Source organism: Panthera onca (assembly GCF_046562875.1).
Source record: "Panthera onca isolate mPanOnc1 chromosome E1 unlocalized genomic scaffold, mPanOnc1 haplotype 2 h2.Chr16_ul_2, whole genome shotgun sequence".
Classification (NCBI taxonomy): domain Eukaryota; kingdom Metazoa; phylum Chordata; class Mammalia; order Carnivora; family Felidae; genus Panthera; species Panthera onca.
Window position 1 is genome coordinate 833,916 of NW_027675816.1, and position 17,698 is coordinate 851,613.

Genomic DNA, 17,698 nt, shown 5'->3' on the forward strand with positions numbered 1-17,698 from the left:
ATCAATGGCTTACATTATATAGTCTTTTTCTTATGTTTCCTATTAGCCCAAATATAGGAACTGTTTTGTTCCAAACACATGTTCAATTTAACATTAACTAACAGTGTTGTCTGCGCTATACTAAACAACATCAGGCCCTTAAACAAATTAAACCACTACAGCAGATCACATTAAACCATGCTCTTTGACACAGCTAAGAGTTATTGAGGGATGGGAAAAAAGGGATAATGGTAGTTTTTAACTGGTCTGAAAAAGACCAGACATTTATCTCTTACCTTATTAGCACGTATCTGCTTATAAATATCTGTTTGCTGCCGAATTCGATATTCCAAGTCAGAAACATGAGCCTGAAGCCAGTTCCAGCGGCTGACAATAGCTGCTCGGTCTGCAGCCCATCTCCACTCTGACCTGCGCCTCCTAAAAGGAAAGAAACTGAGTGAAATCCAAAAGTAACAGTAAGATTTACAGCAAATGGGATGGGGAGGGTTTTAACATCTAAAGGCCCGTATACCAACTGACTCTAGTACCAAGGAAAACCAAGACTGTGTGTGTGTGTGTGTGTGTGTGTGTGTGTGTGTGTGTGTGAAGACACACATGGAGGGCACTTCACATATAGATATTTCCCAAATTAACTAGTTGAAACTGTCTTCTAGTATCCTGACCCTGCATAAATTTCAGAGAAGAGAGAGAAATATTCTCAGATTTCTCAGGAGACAGCGAAGTATTTTCTACTTTAACATAAGACATATAAACAATAAAGATTATCTACACAGCAAATCCAAAAGACACCGCATATTATTAAAGCTAAGAATTCTTAGAATGTAACAATTAAAACTGTTCAGATCATCATACAAAAACTTGAAGTGCCGCTATGTGCCGACATGTAGAAAATATTCATTTTTTTTAAAAAGCACTATTCACAACACCAACAAATGCTAATGCCATACACAAAAGATCTTTAGAACAGTAAAAGAATTTAATGGAATACTGTTTATTTTTATTAATTATTGTATCTATCAACATGACTAAATCTCAACAATATGGAATGGAAAAACTGTAAGAAAACTAAAAAAGAATAAACATAAAATAAGAACTGTTGCCAATACATAAACAGTAAGTACAAAAACATGCATAGAACTGACACTCAACAATTGAGGATTAGGGTCCTGAGAAGGGGAATGGAGAAGTCAGATTTTAGCTTGACCTATAATGTAATAATTGATTCTTCTTTAAAAACAGGGGTGCCTCAGTCAGTTAAGTGCCTGACTTCGGTTCAGGTCATGATCTCACGGTTTGTGGGTTCGAGCCCCACATTGGGCTCTGTGCTGGTAGCATAGAGGCTGGAGCCTGCTTTGGATTCTGTGTCTCTCTCTCTGCACAGCCCCCCCCCCCCCATAAACATTTAAAAAAATTAAAAAATAAAGTCAAGGGGTACCCGTACCTGGGTGGCTCAGTTGGTTAAGTGTCCAACTCTTGATTTCTGCTCAGGTCATTATCTCACGGTGGTGAGATCGAGCCCCACAATGGCCTCTGTGCTGGGCATGGAACCTGCTTGGGATTCTCTCTCTCCCTCTCTCTCTCTCTCTCGTCCTCCAGCCCCCAAATAAATAAACATTTAAAATAATAATAAAATAAAAACAAAAGTCTGGGACACCTGGCTGACTCACTTGGAAGAGCATGCCATTCTTGATCTTGGTGTCATGAGTTCAAGCCCCATATTGGATGCAGAGATTACTTTAAGACATAAAAAACTTAAAAAACACAATAAAAATAAAAACAAAAAGTCTGATAGAAATGACAACATTTTAACATTCCTTAAATATTAAAGCAGGTATATGGCACCTGGTATATTCTGTAATCAAAATATTTAATAATCTTCCACAAAATTCTTTTTCAACAAAGCAGCAGTCACTGACCATAGCCCCACCTCCAGTCAGGATATACATGCTCATTACTAAAAATTTTAAGTGGCTATTAAGTGAACTTTCACAAAGTCTACTAATGAGGTAAAAAAACAGTGTAACGTCAATAATAAAAGAATACATCTAACCATGGTAGGGTTAGAAATGAGTTAATTCTTTTATTTTTTATTATTATTTTTTAATGTCTATTTCTTTCTGAGAGAGAGAGCAAGCACACAGGGGAGGGACAGAGGAACTGAAGCAGGCTCTGTGTTGACAGCAGACAGTCTGATGCGGGGCTTGAACTCACAAACCGCGAGATCATGACCTGAGCCGAAGTCAGATGCTTAACCAACTGAGCCACCTAGGTGCCCCAGAAACGAGTTCTTAATTACACCATTATAATTAAGACCAAGGACAGCAATGGTATTTTACTAACTTTTATTTTATATGGTCCAAAATAAGCCACTCAGGCCAATCACTGTCATAAAGTATTATCCAATTATTTCTCTTTCAGAAAGAAGGTATTTTATAGTACCTAATATTGATGGAATCAGAATATGATGTAAAGATACTTTTTTAAAGAGTATAATTATCTGGATTAATGTTGGCTGCAGGTCTAATTCTAGCTCAAGTTCAGGAAAGAACCTCAAGAGGTAAAGTATAACCACTTGAGGATCATTCCTGAACTATAAAAATGTCCTCCCTTTTCTAAGAGGCAAGGCTAGTTAACCTGCAGAGCCACTTTCGAACTCTCACTCCTCTACAAGGTTCACCCCCTTCCTATCCGGCAAAATCTCTTGGTTTTACAAATCATTCATTCCTGAAGCTACCACAGCACCAAATGCCCATGTACCATATCACCACTGGGCCACTCCAAAAACCTCCTCAGCTACTACTCCTAATGTAAGTCATACACTACTTTTCCTAAATAAACTCCCCTCAAACCTCATTTCTTCCATCACTCTTATGTGTAAGGAACCGTACAGTTCTTGTGGCTTCTTTTCAAATCTTAAGCTTTCAAGAAAACAAAGTGTAAGGGGAGTCAAATATTGTAAAAGACAGCAATTCAAAGACAAAAAGTGATTAATAAAACTAACACAACACCCATTTAATGCCAGTTTATTCACAAATTTATTTTAACTGACAGTGGCTAGCCAAAACAAAACCCTAATGTTGAAAGTTAAAGCAAAAGAAAGAATGACTTCTTGGCAAATTTACAGCACTTCCTCCTTAGTCACTCTTGGTGGACAAAGAATCCTGGCAGTCTCTCCCAATGATCCTGAACTTAGCTCATAACGCTTCTCATGACAGTGTTCCAGGACACCAAGCACTCTAAATTGGCAGAAAAGATGAAACCTATTTGTTATCTCTGAATTTAGATACATCTTAACCAAAAGATTTCTTTTTTTTTTTCTTTCTTTCTTGTCTGATGTCAAGGCGGGGCGGGGAGGAGAGATAATAAACCCAAACACTTTTAAATCTGTTTGAAAGCCTGAGAATATAAAAGGAAAAGAAAATTACTTAAAACATTTCAGTTCATAAGAACTTTGATGAATAAGTACTATTTTTTTTTTGATATTAAGGAATAGCCCTTCTAAATTTTCCTAAGGTCAAAACTAACAAACCTGCTATATAGGTATTTTCCTAAATATCAATAATAAACTGAGTCTCCTAGTAAGATTTTTTGGAAATTGGCTAATAAATTAAAGATAGGCAGCATTAAGGGAATACTGAAATTCCCAAATTATGAACAGGTTTCATTCTACAAATACACTTGTCATATGACAGTTTAGAACTGGAAGTGATTTTCAATAGGAAGTTGTCACAGTATTATAACATAATTAATGAAAAATGGAAAACCTTACCCCAAATGTCCAAAAAGTATCTTGTGTTTAAAATACCAGCAATAGGGGAGCCTGGGTGGCTCAATTGGTTAAGCTTCCGACTTCGGCTCAGGTCATGATCTTGTGGTCTGTGAGTTCCAGCCCCGCGTCGGGCTCTTTCCTGACAGCTCAGAGCCTGGAGCCTGCTTCTGATTCTGTGTCTCCCTCTATCTGCCCCTCCCCCACTCATGCTCTGTCTCTCTCTCAAAAATAAATAAACTTTAAAAATAAGAGAAGAGAACATAAAATAAAATAAAATAAAATAAAATAAAATAAAATAAAATAAAATAAAATAAAATAAAATAAAATAAAATACCAGCAATATGGGCAAAAGCTAAACTGTTAGTAAAGGTGAGAGAGGTACACAGTTAATGAGTCAGAGGTAGCTATGAAGACGTTACCACACTCCAGTGATAGAGGAGAACATAAAACATTATTGCAAGAGTAAGATCTTCACATCTTTTTTTCCCCCCGTTTCAGACACAACATGCCACAGAATCTCAGTTTACCAGAGGTAGAGGTGGATTTCCCAATATTCGAAATGTAAATTTATTACTCTCATAACTTACAGATTAAAAACAAGAGGCATCGATTTAGTATACAAACTTCAAAGAAGAGCACATAACTAAGGTTGCAGAGTGATAATTATTCAATGAACTGGTTTTTACTGTAGTCCTTACAAATGATGAATAAAAAGATATGGATTCCAAAACAGAGGAGTCTTTCAATTCTTTCTTGTTGCTTATTCTGTGCTAACAATTAGTGAAATAATTGTTTTAACTGTGTTATCTGTGCAGGACACTGGAATTTTTTTAATTTAATGTTTATTTATTTAAGCAGGGAGAGCGAGTGGGGGAGGAGTGGGGGGGGGAGAGAGGGAGAGAGGGGGGGAGGAGTGGGGGGGGAGGGGGGGAGAGGGGGAGAGAGGGAGAGAGGGAGAGAGGGAGAGAGGGGGAGGGGGAGGGGGAAGGGGAGGGGGAGGGAGAGAGAGAATGAATATTCCAAGCAGGCTCCATGCTCAGCAGAGCCTGATATGGGGCTTGATCCAAAAACTGTGAGATCACAACCTGAGCCTATATCAAGAGTTGGACGCTCAACCAACTGAGCCACCCAGGTGCCCCTTAAAATGCCTCCCAATCTATTATTCTGCTGTGTGCTTTACTCCAGTTTATATCAAAATATCTGTCTGTAAATACCAGGCTACTATCTGAGTGGGAATTCATTTTAACTCATATTTTGCCACTTGCTTTTATGAGCATTTTATGGTAAATTTACTTTGTTGCCATGTGCTGTATAAAAAAATCTATTAAAATTTTACACTCTGGATTGATTTTTGGTTACATAAATGCAGGAAGATACAGTACCAATATTTCCTTTGGTAATACCACATGAATAATATATTTAATGTTGCCAGCTATGTACCAGTATTTATTTGTATAAAACTATACATGCTGTATAGATTTCTTTTTTAGCTATGTGAATTTATACTTTAATGGTTCTTTTTAGTGGGTTAGAAGAATATTACCACATATCCAGAATTTAGGATGTTTAATAGGATCCAAGAGTATAGAATATTTATGGTACTTACTGGAACAAAAAGTCATTTCCTCTAAAAAAGCTCTTTTATTTATAAACACTTTGAAACTACACAATGGGAAAGCACTTGAAAATTTAGGGTTCAGCTTACATGTTGGCCAATACGGAAAACGAAAAAGTGACTTTTGTTTTTAATTTTTTAAAAATCATCTTGAATGGTGATTTTAATGGAAATGTTTCATCAGAAGAGGAGAAACAGATCAACACAGGGACTTTTATGTAAGGAGACTTAACCTCTCTTAAATGTGGCAACCAAGCTCCTCCTATTTTTACTACAAATTAGGAATTATACATTGAATCCTCAAAAGGTGTCACTGAAAAAAACCTCTCCCATTGCACCAGAAGAGGTAATGATCTGAATCAACTCAGAGGTGGTTACTAACTTTGCTTAAAAAAAAAAAAAAAAAAAAAAAATTAAGGAATGCAATTTCAGCTAACAGAGAAAAGTTAAGAATTTGCAATACTATGCCCCTTACCATACCCACTGCTAACTTACTGTCAATGAGTTCGACAAAAGAGGTTACTAATATAACAACTCTTTCTATTTGATAAACCCTATCTTCAATGCCTACAGCACTGCCACAGACAGCAGAGCAACAGCAGTGGTAGATACCTCCTTTTTCTCAAAAATAAACTAAATCAAAAGCTGACTTATCTAAAAGTAACACTAAAGCTAGGCACTGAATCATGTCATACTTGACTTAGTACAGTCTTAAACGAAATCACTTCTTTCTAGACAAAGAAGGAAAATGTGTAAATCCAGTAGAACAATGCTGGTGGGTGATACTTTTCCCTGATCCAGAATTAAAAATTTTTTTTTCATTAAATAATCATGAACATGCTAGAAAGACCTGCAATCCCATCTTTGATTCTATTTCATTTCTATTTCCAGTTCTTTCACCTATATAAAAAAAAGTTCTAGTAACAAATTATAAGTAAAAATGACTGCCCACAGCAAGCCACATAGTACTATGTTCAAAAACTGGCACCTAAATTATTTCATAGAGTTATGTGCTATTTCCAAGAATGCAAGAAAATCTAAGACACCTAGATTCTGAATCTCCAGGTTCTTTAGATGACTTATAAAATGAATAAAGTAAAATTTAGATTATCACTGAACACACAGAATATACAGTTGCTAGATTCACAGTATCCAGGGCAAGAGTCAGGATCACAAGAATAGAAAATCTTGACATTATTGAGAGCCATATTTAAAAAATGTATATGCAATGATTCACTACCTAGTTCAAAAGCAGTATGAAACCAACAGGGGAAAGACCAGGAACACAGGTTAAAAGCAAGTTCTCACTTTTATTTACTTTATGTGAACCTAAACATGAAAACTGGCCTCTGGAAATAACTGCAACATCTGCCTCACAGGAATGTGGCATTCATAAAATGATAAAATCCTAATTGCAAGGTACAATGTGTGTATTAGAAAAGATTAAATAAACATAACTTTGAATTTCAACTCTGTCTCGTGAAAGATACAAAAGAAGGGAAAAGAGAAATAAGGAAATCTCAAAGAGGCAGACAAATATAGGAAATAGAGGTTTTCAGTTAACAGAATTCTGAATTTGAGTGTTTGGCTTCAGAGTCATCCAAAGGAAGCTCCACTCTACACAGCAAAACTAAAGTGCAGTTTCCCTTGAATAACAACACGGAGTTAGGGATGCCAAAACTTAACTAACTAACTAACTAACTAACTAACTGCCTTCTAATGACCGGAAGCCTCACCGATAACAACAGTCAATTAATAGATATTTTGCATGTTATGTGTATTATATACTGTATTCTTCCAATGAAGCTAGAGACAATATTAAGAAAATCATAAGGAAGAGAAAATACATTTATAGTACTGTATTTATAGAAAAAAAATCCACGTACAGTGGGCCCTCCCAGTTCAAACACATGTTGTTTCAAGGTTCAACTGTAGTTCATTAGAACAGACCACTGTATTCAGCGACAACTTCAATGACATTAGCCTCTGCCCAAATATACAGAGATGGAGGAAATAAAGTACAGAGGGAGGGGAGGAGTCTACCATCAAATATCTTTCATATTTTAGCTGTAAAATAAAAAACTTAGAGGAGAATGGGCTAAGAAACGGTTTGTATCTGTCATTCTAACTGCTTATTACAGTTTTCTAGAGAGGTCTGTGGTAGTAATAGGAAATAAATGTACCAGACCAATTCTAAACTGCCAATTCATCCTGATAAAGACTCTGGGGGTTGAACACTTACACTTGACCCTTTTGTCCTACAGCCTAAACCAGATTACCTCTGAACTGAAAGGAGATTTGTGTATTTTGGCGAATTATTTCAGCCAAACTATCAACGATCACAAACTCTTCCTCCTCCTCCCAATGCCATTTGATAAATATTTAAGCACCTATTATTTACTGCCAGGGATTATACTAGGTGCTGGGGATACAGTAATAACAAACAAGAACTGTGGCTCATTAAGCTTAGAGTTTAATGGGCAAGACAAATATTAATAAACAGATAATCATGCAAAATGTTAAGAGATTATAACTATGACATCAGATCTAGAAGACGTCCCTGTGTTATAAACATTTAACCTAAGCTCCAAAGAATAAATGAGGACTTGGACAGGCAAACTTACTGTGGACAAAAGGTCTCAGGGGTGGTGAGGGGAATGTGGGGAGGTGTAGAAGATACTGGGGGTTGTGGTGTGTCTTAACAAGAAACAACATGTATACAAGATTGTGCAGCTGGAGCTTAGACAGTGAACAAGGGGAAGAAATCACTGGAGTTGCTGACACTGGTTATGGGTAGGTGGGGCCAGATCCACAAAACTCTGTAATCTATGTTAATTTTATGAAACAGTATTAAGCAGTCTTGGTCTTGTCCTATGTTCTTACATTTATCTTGGACTGTTTTTAAATGAAAAATTTCAAATACAAGCTAATGGATAATGAATTCCCACATAACCATCAACTAACTTCAAGAATTATTAACTTTTGGCCAATCCTATCTCATCTATAACATTTATCCCTCATCTCCATTAATTCTCAAGTATTCCCCACTATCAGATCATTACACCTGTGTATATTTCCACATGTAGCTCTAAAAGGTAAATTCACTTAAAATATAGTATACTATATACTACACTATATATACATACACACATAATACCATACCATGTATCATATATTTGTAGTATAATATGCTATAAACTTTCACAATTCAAAAAACAGGAACTCCTTAATGTCAAATATCCTGTACTGTCTCAATTGGTTTGTCCAAATCAAAGACAAGTAAGATCCACACTGCATTTGGTTAATGCATCTCAAATTTGGAACAGATTTCTTCTTTTTCTCCTTGCAATTTATTTGTAGAAAAAACAGAACTATCTGTCCTTTTAAGGGACAAAAAGTGGATTTTACTGATTGTTATCCTTGTCACAAAGCCCACACTTTTGAACTTTATAAACTCAATCTTTAAACTACTTTAAGTTTGTTATTTAGTGTTTATTTAGTACAGATCAAATGATTGGTGCTTTCGAACATTTCATTTTTACATGTTTAAGACTGAGGTGTGCTAAAACACACCCAACCTTTAGAGATTTAAGTACTCCAAACTCTTCTCAATGCCCATTTCTCAGGCTTTTTATTAATCATGGTAACATACACATAATACATAATTCTGCCATGCACAGTAAAAACAAAAAATGTAACAATTCTTCAGCAGAGCCCCTAGCAGCACTCAGATCAATCTGTTTGTCACATTCAATTAAGTGTCCAACCTGATAATATCCAGGTGCATCTTTTATGTCTAAAACTCACCTTCCTCTGGGGACGTCTTTCCTGGCAAACTTTAGCCTGGAATTGATTACTTTGTATTCTTCAAGCTTAGTGTGACCCTCTTCTTTTGTTATTTATGTGTTCTGTATTTCCAAGTTATGTCATGAAGACCTTGATCGGCCTTCAACTAGATTATCCATGCCTCTTTATCGGCACTACCTACCATGTGGTTTTAACTGTAGATCAATTTTCAATAATTATCTGTCTGCATACATGTAGTTTACAAATAAGAACTTCCAGGAAATCTAAAACATATGAGACTTATTCAGGCAATGGCTTGTCCTGCTTAATTTTCAAACTGTAAAAAACAAAAACCAAAACAAAACAAAAACCACAAAAAACCTCACCTAACTGAAGCTTGAAAGACCCAGAATGCCTTTGACACACTGAAGTATTCCAATGGAGAAAGAGCATGACAAAGAAGGATGGAAGTGGCTTATAGTTCCTCTTGGCTGGCTGTAGGACTAGACAGAATCTGAGCGTGAAGATTCAGAACAAAACACTGGCCTAGTTGCGGTGTCTTGTTCAGAGAATGGGACTCTGTTATGTTTCAAGAATAAAGCAAAATGACAAAGTTAATACTGAAAGACTCTCAGTTATTCAAAAACTGCTACCCCAGAGTGGCTACTCCAGAGTGAACCAATCAATTTTCTGTCTACTTTTCTGCCTATGGAGTCTACTGTTTTAGAGTGGATTCCATTTTAGAACCTTTCAAAAATCAAACTGAGGTTAGAATATTCCTAAACAGTTAAATAATCCCACTTGTTCAAGAGCCCATAAATTAAAGTATTAAGAGTAGCTATTTTTTGATCTAGCTCACTCACCTAAGCAGGAGACTGACAAGGAGCGAATCTTACAACTTAAAAGTACTTATTGTAAGCAGCAGGGGACTTAGAAACTTCTCATAAACATCACAATAAAGACTGAAAGGGAAACAATCCTATCTTCAGCATTTCCCAACACCCCAGCCCTGGGAGTTAAAGTGGAGGATGACAGGCACTTCTTATTCCACGGGGGACAGTTTGCTTCTGATTATCTCTAAAACAATGAAAATCTATGGATTCAGCCTCACAGAGTAACTATATAATAACAGAACTCCTATAGGGAAATGTTTTTAATCCTCACTTTAATAACAAAATAGAGCTTGTTAGAAAGAATATAGTGTATGGAGTTAGTAAATGCTAAATTCCAAATCCTGGCCCTACCATTTAGCTAGCTAGCTATAATCACTGAGCCAGGTATGGAAATATGAAAGAGCCAACATTCCTATCAATGCTCAATGTCCAGGAATGATGTTCCAACTTCAGTGTGTATAAGAACTATCGGAGAGTTAAAATGAGTCCCAGGGACTTGCATGAAAAGAAGCCTCTTGGATAGTTCTCAGGCAAGAAATGTGCAAGACCATACTTTCAGAAACATAACTCAGAGCTACTGAGGTTCAGAAATGAAAGGATTTATCTTGAAGAACATGAAGTTGAATCAAAAATCAATTTGTTAGTTAACTTAACGGTTCTTAAAATAGAAGAACTTCTGGTCCAGGAGAGATGGTGTGGACTCTTCTTCCAGCACATCCCTGCAAAAAACACAGAGCTAGAAGCCCTGGAAATAACACAAGAGGCAACCAAATTTTCGAAAAGCTCTGAAAAGTGGAAAAGGAAGAGGAACTGGTTAGGGACTTCAAGACTAGAACAAGAGTGTGACATCGCATCTAAAAACTCCCATTCAATCAAAGGTAACCCTGACCTAGAATTTCCTAACTTCCAGCCTAGCAACAAAAGTGGCCCAGAAAGGCTCATCACTCCTCTGTATGGAATAGGAATACCACCCCCACCACCCCACCCCCACCCCGACCCGTATCAGGCAAGCTCTGCAGCAACAGAAAAGGGGAAGGATCAGGAGGTCAGCAAACAATACGAGGCCAGGGGAAAACATTATTACACTTCTCTCTTTACTTTTTACAACAAAGACTCATTATGTCTAATCTCTCTCCTCCCATTCTCTCTTAAATCCAAGTTCTCACCCCCACTAACTGCACTGAAACTGCTATTCAAGGTCACCAATGACCTCCACTGTCCTAAATCCAATTCTCGGTCCTTATCACCCAAACTATCAGCAGCATCTAACACAGGTGATCACTCATCAAAATATTTTCTTCATTTGTCTTTCAAGACATCATATTAACCTGATTTTTCTCTTGCCTTTTTCAATTCTTTTTAAGACTCCAACTGCCCACAACTCTAAATCTTTCTACACTCAGTTCCTAGGGGATCTTATCAAATATCATAGCTTTAAGTATTGTCTACATTTCTAACTCTCAAATTCTTACCGCTAGCCAGGACTGCTCCCCTGAATTCCAGATTCCTGTATACACCTGCCAACTCAACACCAGCACCTGAATGTCTAAGAAGCATCTCAATCTTACTATTCAAAACTGATACTCCTTCTTCCCCATTCTTTATACCTTTCCAAACCTGCTTCAATTGGATTGATGTGTCTAGGTGAAAAACCTTGGTGTTATCCTTGACTTCAAACCCCTTACCCCGTCTTATGTCTCTCACAGACACCTCCTCCTTCCCCCAACACACACACATCCAGTCCATCAGCAAATTTTACTGGAACTATCTTCAAAATATATCCAGTATTCGCCAATACTTTTTTGTCACCTCACCATCACTACTTTGGTCCAAACAGCCTAGATTATTGCCAATTGGTCTGGCTCTCATCCTTGACCAAATTCATCTATTCAGTGTTAATATAGCAGCCAGAACGTTGTTGTACAAAAGGTAAGCTAGAAAACGCCACTCCTCTCCCCAAAATCAATTCTTGTTGCTTCCCATCTGTCAAAATGACCAAAGACCAAAAACCAAAACCACTAAAAACTCCCAAGTCCTTACAATGACCTGTATGGCCCCAAATGGTCATGCACCACCTACTACCACCCCTCCCTGCTAGCTCACTGGCGTCATCTCCTACTCTCCTGGCTCATTCCACATAGTCACTGCTTTTACTACTGTTCACTGAACTTGCCAGGTTAGCTATCAACCACAGGGCCTTTTAATTGCCATCCCCAAGCAGACATCCTCACTTTCTTCAGGTCTTTTCCTCACAAGTCACTTCCATGAAGACTTTCCTTTATTGCCCTATCTTAAAACTGCAAGCGTTCACCCTTCCCCAAACACGTAATTCTCTCTCCTTTTCATCCCTCCTCCTGTAAAATATTTTCATTATCTATCTTACTTATCTGTTTCCCCCCACTAGAACCCCTTCTGGAAGAGAAGGGACTTTTGTTTACTATCACATCCCTGGTGTCTTGAACAATGCCTGGCACGGAGTTGGTAGTCCAATACGTGTAGAAAGGAAGGAGGAAAACAGGAAGGTAAAGAGGGGAGGAGACAGGTTAGAACTGTGGTCCTAACTTTTCCTTATGATACATAAAAACCAAAGTAATCCTTGAGTGAAGCTAACCTACTTTCTCATTTGGTGCCAACTGATCTCCACAGCCTGGGACATAACTCTGTCCTCTCCTGACCGAAATGGGTGACAAAGTATCACAAAATGAAAACTGCCAGCGAGGTATCTGATCCATATTAACACCAACCGTACAGCACTTGAACGGATGCTTACTGAGGGGATTATAAATCTTCTAGATGCTTTGACAAGGAAGACCAACTTCTCACATTTCAGTTCCCACACTCTTTCAAACTGTTTCCTAACGAGTTAGCATCATGAACTGTAGGACATACATAAAATATTCTATTTCTAAGTTTCCTTCATTGTGAACATTCTTCCACAAGACTTGAAAATTATTTTGTCAGGTTCTTCTTTACCACATAGTATATAAATCTACTCCCTGCCCACCCCACCCCACCTTCAAACCCTGAAGAATTAATCTTTAATGACCTAGTCAGCCCTCAGAGATCAAACCAACTTGCAGTAAAGAATGATTAAAGGCACATGGGGTGCCTGGGTCGCTCAGTCGATTAAGCACCCAACTTCAGCTTAGGTCATGATCTTGCGGTTCATGGGTTCGAGCTCGGCGTCAAGGCTCTGTGCTGACAGCTCAGAATGGGAAGCCTGCTTCAGATTCTGTGTCTCCCTCTCTCTCTGCCCCTCCCTGCCCCCTCAAAAATAAATAAAAACATTTAAGAAAAAAAAGAATGACTGAAAGCACAGAGAAAGACACTTTCACTGTCTTAATAATTGAGAGATATCAGTAAGCAGTATTAATGAGCACAATGCACGAGCATACAGTAAGTGCTCAAGAAATGGTAGATGCTGCTGCCCTTCCTAAGTTCTGACTACCAGGCCTGGCTGACTGACTAAGCTACCACAAGATGCTCTATGCCCTTCTATCTGATGACAAACATTTGTTTTTGCAAATGTGTAGTCCTTAAACACACTTGAGAAACAGGAACGTGACACCAAGTATCTTCTGCATATGGAGGACTGGAAGATGATGAGGGAAAGAGATTCACAGACAGATTATCCTGTAGTGGTCCCTCGCTGAAAAGAAAAGTGATGATACACTCACCACCAATTCAGGATCACTGACAAGTAACCACAGTAACTGTTCATCTTAACTCATTAAGAACCTGTTCTTGCAATACTCACAAAAACAAAAACAAAATAAACCTACGCACACAGGAAAAATCTTCTTTGTGCTCCTAGAATAATGGCAATATAGTTATGTTAGAGTCTCTGATTTTCAACTGGTCTGAGAAAAAGCAATGATCACATAATAAGGAGCTCTTACGGTTTACTTCATTTTACTATTTCTTCTTAAGTAACAGAAATTATAAAAATCACAAATATGGTACTATGTACAAAACACTGCATATCACATATATTAATTCATGTAATTTAAAGACTCTCTCAAATAGGTATTATCATCACCCCACTATACAATGAGGAATTTAAGGAAATTAATGCAAAAAGGTGGAAGTAATTTGTCCAAGCTCATACTGCTAAGAATCTGAAGAGCTTCTCAGTTGGTTAAGTGTCCAACTTTAGCTCAGCTCATGATCTCCTGGGGTTTGTGAGTTTGAGCCCCACATTGGGTTGTCTGCTGTCTGCACAGAGCCCTCTTTGGATCCTCTGTCCCCACCACCTCTCTGCCCCTCTCTCACACTTTCCTTCTCTCTCACTCTCAAAAACAAATAAACTTTAAAAAAAAAAAAGACTCTGAAGAGCCAGGACACGACTTAGGCACCCAGGCCCAGAGTTCCTTTTCTTAACAGCTGGGATAGTATAAACTTAAGAGAGTATCATTGCCAAATTAACTTTTTCAGAAATGATGTCAAAAAGGGGGAGTGTGCTTAATTCACTAAGAAAAGGCTCTTTAACAAAATTCTTTCCCTTAGTTATAAGACTCATACAGACTCTGATTTTGATGAAGTTATGATGCCAAGTCTAAATCTAAATCTCTCTCTCAAAGTGCCAAAAAATTTAAAACCAAAAGAAACCTCAGAGATTATCTCTAAGCATCTCAATTTTTTAAATGGTCAAAATGAAACCAAAATGGGTCCAAACAGAGTGAGTCAAAAATCAATTTCCTGTCAGTCAAGCTCTTAAAGCAAGTTATCAGAAAAAGATGCTCAGAAGAGTTTGGCATGCCAACATGAGCTTAAAATTACATTCTGGGGGCACCTACGTGGCTCAGTCGGTTAAGCATCTGACTTCGGCTCAGATCATGATCTCACAATTTGTGAGTTTGAGCCCCACATTAGGCTCTCTGCTGACAGCTCAGAGCCTAGAGCCTGGAGCCTGCTTTGGAGTCTGTGTCTCCCCGCACCACCCCCTCTCTCCCCCCTACCTGCTCACACTCTCTTTTTCAAAAATAAATAAACATTAAAAAAAATTTTTTTTAAATTACATTCTGATTTGGGGTGCCTGGATGGCTCAGTCAATTAAGCATCCAACTCTGGCTCAGGTCATGATCTCACGGTTTATGAGTGTGAGCCCCATGTCGGGGTCTGTGCAGACAGCTCGGAGCCTGGAGCCTGCTTCGGATTCTGTGTCTCCCTCTCTCTCTACCTCTCCCCCACTCATGCTCTGTAGAGACAGAAATATGTTTATTTTTATTTATCAAAAATATTTATCAAAAATATGTTTATTAACATGTTTGTTAACATTTAAAAAACTTACATTCTGATTTTAAAAATTATTTTGGCTTCTTTAACTAATTGGCACTGGTAACTAGGACTCAAATGTCATCTCTTAAAAATTTAACAACCACAAGGGGAGGGAAGCAAAAATAATATAAAAACAGGGAGGGGGACAAAAACAAAACAGACTCTTAAATATGGAGAACAAACAGAGGATTACTGGAGGGGTTGTGGGAGGGGGGAAGGACTATATGGGTAAGGAGCATTAAGGAATCTACTCCTGAAATCATTGCTGCACTATATGCTAACTTGGATGTAAATTAAAAAAATAAATATTAAAAAATAAAAAAAATAAGATAAAAATTTAATAATTATTTTACTGACTCAAAAATAAGACTTGATCAGTACCACCTTCTCTGACATTTCCTTCCTAATAAAAATACATAAAATTAAGATGAATGATCTATTCTTAGAAACAAGCAGGAGCCACATGAATAATAGGAAAACACACACTGGCCATTCCAAACGGCAACATCTATACTGAACTAAAAAAGAATTCCACCATTGAAGGAAGTCAAGCCCCCAATCTATTCCATACTTGCATGGCCCTCAAGTCTCCTCAATCGCAAAATTGATCTTTCGGGTCCTTCTAGCTCTAAAATTCTACTTCATCTTTGCTCCTAAGTGTCACATTACAAACAGAAGACTCAACAGTTTGTTCCCAGTTTAAGGCATGTTTGCACGTCCTGCAAACAAGGTGCCTACTAATTAATAACAAACCAAAATAACTGGTGTGTCAAAGTAACCTTTGTCTCTTTAGTTAGCTTTTATGAAGCTACTTATCTTTATCCTAAAGAGTTCCTGCACTAGGAACTACGTATTTATCAAATTTTACTGTTAAGAACCCTGAATCCATTATTAGCTTAAACAGACCCTAAGTAACCCATCACCTAAAACTAGAACATCTATCTAAACCAGACTCGTTAGGTATCAAAAAAAAAAAAAAAATCTTATTCTTACATATGAATTCTAAAGAAGGAATAAAGATACTAATTTCCTAACTTGCAGAACTAACACTAAGCATGCCACTCTCAAGTTTTCCATAGGAATATTACATTTTTGATAGTTTATAATAATGCTTCCCCAGTTTAGTGATGACCACGTGTTAACATTTATTACAATCTTGTAATCAAGACAAAATGTCTCCAATATACCAATTCAATAATTCTTGATATGAATGCTTAAAAGGAAAAAAGAATGGCAAACCATTTTTAAACTAGATAACAAAATGAAAACAATGCCCGGTTAAGTTATTAGACTCTTGACTGACAGCTGACAACTTCCTGAGTAGATAACTAGCTACAGGGAAGAAAAAAAAAATAAATTACATCACTTTGAAGATTCAGTCTGGATAAAGCTTTAGAACAATTTTTCTTTTATGGTCTTTCCTTTTAAAATTAGACACGCTCTAAAGATCTGTCCAGATAGAAAGAGGTTGATCTCATTAGAATTTTTTACTAAACATCACAATTAAGTTTGCTCCAACATTTCTTTTTACAATACTTAGCTGTTTTTTTTTTTTAATAAGGCAAACAGAATTATTTTAAAGAGCAGAAAAAGTTTGCAGTTGCTCTTTCTTCCCTATTGCAAAAGAAGAAAAAGTATAAAGCTGTAGAGAACAGTCAACAGTTCTAGATCAACCCTTCCACCCCAGCCACCAATTATACAGCTCATGAAAGCTAAACAGAAATCCTAGGGAAAATATACATTTTAGAGATGAAGGTGATTTTAGAGGTGTATTACATGATGGCACAGGCATATATAGCTTTTCAGACAACTATATGTGATTTCAAAATAAAGACAAAAACTTCACCAGGACATTACAAATGAGAAAGTTTATTTGTAGGACATTCCCACTCCCACCAAAAAGTGTCTTCAAGCAATCCAAATATCTTTAAGGGCACCAACAGATAGGGTAAGCAGAAATGCTATGGCAATTGCCAAACATGCACATACAACTTTTAACGTTTCCCCAGGGATCAACTAGGGTTATCATACAGGATGGCCATAAAATGCTTAAGCTGTTCATACACACCAGGCAAACGCTATAAAAGTGCTGGAAAGTGGGTTATTCATCAGGCTATCACCAGTGTGATGCAGCAAGGAAAGAGCCTCCAGGGTTGAAAAGTAGAACAGAAACAGTCTGGTTCACTTCACATTTTCTGATTAGTTTTAGAATTCATATTACTAATTACAGAACCAAAGAAGAAAAGAAAAGAACCCCAGGAACCAAGTCTTTCACAGATAAGACAACTGATCTGCCAAGACTTATGGTAGAAAACAAGACCCAACTTTCAACTGAGAGGAAGGACTTTGTACCACACA

General features: G+C 37.3%; 1 protein-coding gene across 4 annotated transcripts in view; it reads right to left on the reverse strand.

Annotated features, from left to right (window-relative positions):
• Positions 1-17,698, reverse strand: part of KANSL1 (KAT8 regulatory NSL complex subunit 1) — a 179,151-nt gene that overhangs the window by 53,905 nt on the left and 107,548 nt on the right. For all 4 annotated transcript variants that reach the window (XM_078437023.1, XM_078437024.1, XM_078437025.1 and 1 more), the window contains one exon: positions 276-417. In XM_078437023.1, coding sequence (XP_078293149.1) covers positions 276-417 — 142 coding nt within the window. The remainder of the gene's footprint in view (positions 1-275; positions 418-17,698) is intronic.